At 31.8% G+C, this 6,451-nt stretch overlaps 1 protein-coding gene across 1 annotated transcript; it reads left to right on the forward strand.

Moving 5' to 3' along the window:
* The first annotated feature begins 2,200 nt into the window (after window positions 1–2,200).
* LOC114281317 (actin-depolymerizing factor 2-like) lies at window positions 2,201–6,231 on the forward strand. The gene is made up of 3 exons (XM_082917471.1): window positions 2,201–2,436; window positions 5,427–5,692; window positions 5,785–6,231. Exons 1-3 carry the CDS (start codon window positions 2,434–2,436, stop codon window positions 5,936–5,938), a joined length of 423 nt encoding a protein of 140 aa, XP_082773597.1. The 5' UTR covers window positions 2,201–2,433; the 3' UTR covers window positions 5,939–6,231.
* Window positions 6,232–6,451: the final 220 nt, after the last annotated feature.

Here is a 6,451-nt window from a genome sequence, read left to right on the forward strand (position 1 = left end):
TTAGTGACTGAGAGAGAGAGGGGATGAAGTGAGGGTCGCGGTAGTGTCGCCGGTGGTGGAGGAAGGGGTGGGGATGACGACTGGAAGTGAAAGGGAACGGTGGTGCTGCGTCGCCGCCGGCGAGGTGATCGTTGGTGTGGAAGGTGTGTGGATTGGGAGGGTTGGAAATTGTGTGTATGAGGATATAATTGGAATAAAAGTGTGTGTAATAAGTAAATTTTATTTATTTATTTATTTTTTTAAGGTGTGTGAACTAAGAAGGATGTGTAAAAAGTGAATTAGGTGTGTTCAATTAGAAGCACCACTGAATTTTGAATCTTATTTCAAATAAGGACAATTGAAGATATCATTAGATTTTTCAAGAGTAAAATTGTCAATTTGATAAAATATAAACTAATTTGACAAAAATAAGTGTCAGACAAATATTTTTAAATTTCTAAAAATTATTTCTACCTACTAAAAATAAAATTATGTAAAATTGATAAATCTTTTAGACATTTATTTATTTTTATCAAATTAATTTTTATTATGTATTTGGATGATGATCATGTAAAATTAATTTAAAAACATTAATCATGTAATTTTTATTAATTTTACATAATTTTATCATTGGTGGATAAAAATAATTTTTAAAAAGTTAAAAATATTTTTTTGATATTTATTTTTGTCAAATTAGTTTATATTTTATCAAATTGACAATTTTACCTTTGAAAAATCTAATGATATTTTCAATTGTCTTTATTTGGAACAAAATTTAAAATTCAAGGTCAAATGTGTCACAATTGAAAAGTCAAAAAATAAAGTGATATAAGTCCCAAACTATAAGGACTATTAATGTAAATAACCTTTTTTTGTATTACCTGGTGACACTACGTAAAATAATGTTATTGTTACATCAATTTATATTTTCATGAGAATAAGGGTAATAAGAGCAGGATACACATTGGTTACTAGAGAGACGGATAGAGATAAAAGAAAAAAGAAAAGAAAAATTCCATCTATTTATAATTATTTTTCTCCCATCCCACCTCTATTACAATTTAAAAAAGATTTCACCTATTTATAATTAGTTTCTCTACCTACAATATTTTTTATATTTTCCCTAAATCTTTTTCATTTCCTTATCCTTTTCTTGGTTCCAAATCAGAAGCCAAATTGAACAAGCAAAGCAATCATGGTCATGGAGCATATCCTCTTCTCCAGCCCCGGTTTATTTTGGGAGATAGATGCGAGAATGGGATTAAAATAGAGGTAAAAATCACCATATGTTGTGTTTATTTTGGGAGATAAAAAGTAGATTCATAATCTCATTAGATTAAGATGGGTCTTGGTATTGGGATTGAGACGGAAGATGTGTAGATAGTATTAGGAAATTAGTCATCTAGTTTAGGTTTTTTATTTTTTACATGTTGGATATTTTTTTTAACATTAATGTTTAATGTTTTTATATTTTTTGTTAAGTAAAAATTATAATTTTATTTTTTTAATATTTTATATTTTTTTACCAGGAAGCAAAACAATCATGGTCATGGAGCACATTCTCTTCTCTAGGCCCGTTTATTTTGGAAGATAGATGTGAGAATGAGATTGAGATGGAGGTGAGACTTGTGTTTATTTTGGGAGATGAAGAGATGATTCATAATCTCATGGGATTAGGATGAATCTTGGTGTTGGGATTGAGATGGAATAGTTGGAGGTGGTATTAAGAAATTAGTCCTCCGTTTCGCTTTTTTATTTTTTATATATTGGGCATTTTTTTAAACATTAATATTTAATATTTTTATATTTTTTGTTAAGTAAAAATTATAATTTTATTTGTTTTAATATTTTATATTTCTTTTATAAAGTAATAATTTAACCATCACTAAACTAACCACTATTATCAAAAACAAATATAATTTTATTTAGTGATGTTTTGAAAAGTTAGTAAAATATTGACTTTTTAATTTTTGATTTTTTTTTGACAAAAAACTGAATTGTTTTAAGTAAAAGATTTGACTTTTTTAAGTTAAAAAATTAAAAAATCAAAAAATTAACTTTTTTAATGTGTTCCCAAAAGACCCCTTAATCATTTCATTAACATTTCCCACAATTCTATTCTGGAAAACAAACGGGGTTAGGGGTATATTCGACATTTAACCTTTGACCACGTGTTCCATTCCCATTGGCCCTACGGTTCTCTATTGTTGCTGTTGTGACCACCATCCACCATCATGATTCATGATATAGGTGAGCCACCGAAAGCCAAGACCTGAATTCCAGAGTCCTCTCTCTCTCTCTCTCTCTCTCTCTCTCTCCCTGTGTTATCTGTGAGAACAACTCAAACTGTCTCTTTCTCTCTCTCTACATTTCCATATCATCTTTGCCCTAAATTTTCTCTCTCCATTTCCATTCAATCGACCCCTCGATCTTCTCCGATCACAACTCTACACCATGGTGAGTCTTTCGAACTATAACGGCGCATTTAACATCTTTTTTTTCTGCTAAATGTGTATGCTGTATGTACATATGCTAATAATCTTTATGTAGGCATATTAGTACTTTGAATTTGTTGGTGTTTTTCTTGTTGATCTGTGATCTCCGTGGTTTGTACCGAGAAACCCTAAAAATACTTCTCTGATTCGGCCTTGATTGATTGTGTATAACTTCAATTTTCAGCTCATAGATATGATTTGAACTAGTTTTGGCCGTTGATCTCAATGTCGTGTTAATTCAGATTTGTATGATGGGGTTTGTTGGGATTTATGGGTTGATTTTGACTTTAGGTGTATATTTCGTATAGTAGATATGTATATTTTAGATTTGATTGTTACTCGATGGACTTACTAGTTCTATGACTATTAGGAAACGAAGTTGATTTTCTTTGTGATTCTTGTTGTTGGAAACGTTTGATTTTGTATCTGAATTCAATTTTATATGGTTCAATTCTGTTATGGTTTTATAAGTGGGCTGTAACCATTACATGACCATATTGCTAGTTACCGCTGCCTATTACAGCCGTTATAGCAGTGTGTTTGAATTTCATAGCCGTAACAGCCACCACCCTTACGTAATGCGAATAATGGGATGTTACAGCTGTTTTGTAACGGTGGTGACGAGTACATTTAAAGGTCAATTTTTTGTTCATTCTCTCATCTTTCAACTTCTAGTTTTTTATTTGTTCACTCAACATTAAAGATTGAACATAATTTTTATATGTAGTTGTAACTTGTAAGTTTTGTATTGTGTTACCTCTATAACTTGAAAATATAAATTATATGATTTTAGTTTGTTTAATAAAATAACAACAATTATATTAAAATTTATACACCATGGAGTTGTGGTGTCGTGGTGTCAATTGACCCCACTAGGTTTTGAAAAATCAGTAGATTTTTTTAAAAAAAATTTATATTTTAAAGTAAAATTGACTCGGCTAATTTATACAAATTGAACCCACTACAAAGAGTCAAAACCAATTTTTTTTAAGTTTCAATTACTTGATTATGAAATTAGCTTTTCTTAACCGTACAAATCATCTCTATCCCATTCTCTTCTGTGTTTCTAATTCAAAACCACCACATAATTAGTGTTCAAGAGATTGATCATGTGATAGAGAGAATGTTTAGAACAAGATGATAGGGGACATTGGATACAAAGGGTCTATCTCTTCAGGCCTCGGCAACATCACTTTTTAGTCTGAAAGTCAAAAAGTCACTAAAAAAAATCAAAAAGCTAACAATCTATACAAAAAGTCAGAGATTCATTTTCTCTCTAATTTTTGCACTTCTTTTCATAAAAAATAAAAAAGCCATCCCAAACATACTAATTTTTTTTACATCATATTTTAGTCAAAAAGTTACTAAAAAAATATGTTCCCAAACGAGGCATTAGAGACTTTTTAGCATGAAATTTATAAAGATTTGATTGTACAATCGAACAGGAGATCGATTAATGGATGAATAATTGTTTTATCACATACATTGAAAAATGAGGTGTTTGATAACACTGTAATGTGACAATTATGCAATGATTTCAATATACAAAAACTCGTATTTCTTTAGTGCTTTTGATGAATGTTGGATGTTGAATGTTTATTATTACTTTCTTATATTTAAATACTTAATAGATGATCCCTAAAAAAGGATATAAAACTTTAAGTGTTAATGTAAAAGTGCATTTTTTAAAAAAAATATAGAATTTACTGTTAGTTTTTGTTAATATTGATTATTTGTGTATGTAATACTAACCTAGATAGTAAATAAAAGTATACGAAAACATATTTTATTGGCATGTCCCCGCCGTGTCCCGTGTCCGCATCCATGTCCCATGTTCGCATCCGTGTCCGCATCTGTATCCGTGTTGGTACTTCTTAGGTGGAAGATATGGAAATTTTGTGAGGACAGGCCTGCACTTGTAAAATTTGAACTGACAAAGTGGAAACAAATTATTTTTTTTTTAACTTTCTTGATTAATTAATTGGCTGACTGATTAAATTAGTAAGTTGTAGAAAGAAAAAATTAAAATCAGTGTGAACATGATTTGCTTAGGGGCCTGCAGTTCAATCTTTCTAGTTCCTTGTTCTTAGGCGTTGAAATTTCCTTCATCTCTATGTACTATAATTATTTGGGCAAAATGGCTACCCTTTACAATGTGATATTGTAGGCCCCCAGCTTTTGTTTAGTAGGAAATGGAGTTGGATTAGTTTATAACAGTTTTTAATATATTTTGTACATAGTAAGAGGCATAGATGTAATACAAATGTCCACACTAGGATACATATATTTTTATACCTTTGGAGTTTGGTTACATGTTGAAAGAGCTAGAGATTTTGAAGTTGGGTTTTTTGGAGAAAAAAAGGGTCAACTGTAGACTTTGTGAACAAAAAACTTCTACTTATTTTGTGATTTATAACCAATTAAAAAAATTGTACCGTCTTTTGAGCCTTTTTGGAGTAGTTATCTGGTGTGGTGTCAGCAGTACTTTTTATTGTCCTTGAAAACCAAATCCTAATTTCTTTCTATGTTCCTCATCTTTTGAGAATTTTCCTCGCATCTCAGTTTGTTGTCAGAACGGTATTGGAAGATAACAAAAATTGAATCCCCTTGTGTTTCAACTCTGCATTTGCTTTCTTCTGCTGTAATTAAGTCAATTGATTTAGGTACTAAAATACATCATATGAGGTTGTTTGATTCTTCACTGCTCACGCCATCATTGAGGATAAGAAAAAAGGAAAAACAATTTTTTTTTTAAGGAAGGAATAAATAAAAATGAAACAGAATGATGTAGATGTTGATTAAAACAAAGGATTGAGGGAGATCAATGTTATTTACTAATGGGAAGTTGATTTGGCAGTATCATAGAGAACTTGTGGGAAGCTTACTTTGCAAATTTAGTGTACTCATTTGCATTTTCGTTGTCATATTGGCTTTTGTCCATCCTGTGTACAGGCTAATGCAGCGTCAGGGATGGCTGTGCATGATGACTGCAAGCTGAAGTTTCTGGAGTTAAAGGCAAAAAGAACTTATCGGTTCATAGTATTCAAGATTGAGGAGAAGCAAAAGCAGGTTATTGTGGAAAAGGTTGGCGAGCCAGCTGAGAGCTATGAGGATTTCACTGCAAGCCTTCCTGCTGATGAGTGTCGGTATGCTGTCTATGATTATGACTTTGTGACAGAAGAGAATTGCCAAAAGAGCCGGATTTTCTTCATTGCGTGGTAATGTTATCTTATCAGTTTGTTCCTTTTCTGGAGCCCTGATTCTATTACCATTATCGTTTATGTTTGATTTATTTATTGTTTGCACAAAGGTCCCCTGATACATCACGGGTGAGGAGCAAAATGATTTATGCAAGCTCCAAGGACAGATTCAAGAGGGAACTAGATGGCATTCAGGTGGAGCTGCAAGCAACTGACCCAACTGAAATTGGTCTTGATGTTATTAAAAGCCGCGTTGATAAATAGTTATCTGGTCTTGCAATTGAGTCCGACATGCTATATGCCTTACTAGAGATAAATGTTAATAGTTGTGGGACAGTGGAACCTGATTAAGATATGATATTGGTTTGTTGTTCGAGTTTTACGTTATAATATGAACAATTTCAGTGATTTTGAGCTTATTTGATGATTTCATTTTGTGCGGAACTTATGAGAGGAGTGTCATTTACAAGATAGTGTGTATCATTATCTGGGCTGGTTGACATTTTTTGTTTTGTTCTTCTTTCTACTTTGCAATGAATGTATGACCCTTTTCATAATCCTTCCGATTTCCCATGAAGGGAAGCCCTTTCCTTTTTAGATTGCTGTTTGGCTGAGTTTGCACCAAGATGGATAATTAACAGATGTGATTCTTGTGTTTGCTTTTCCTCTCTGTTCTTTAGGTTAATAGAACAGAGGATGGATGAGTATGGGTATTTTTAGCCATCATCGCAGCTGGATTAGTTTTTTACCCTGTTATATTTTTGTGTATGTGGGCCT

Source organism: Camellia sinensis, chromosome 3 (genome assembly GCF_055761805.1).
Source record: "Camellia sinensis isolate YWXY chromosome 3, ASM5576180v1, whole genome shotgun sequence".
Lineage (NCBI taxonomy): Eukaryota > Viridiplantae > Streptophyta > Magnoliopsida > Ericales > Theaceae > Camellia > Camellia sinensis.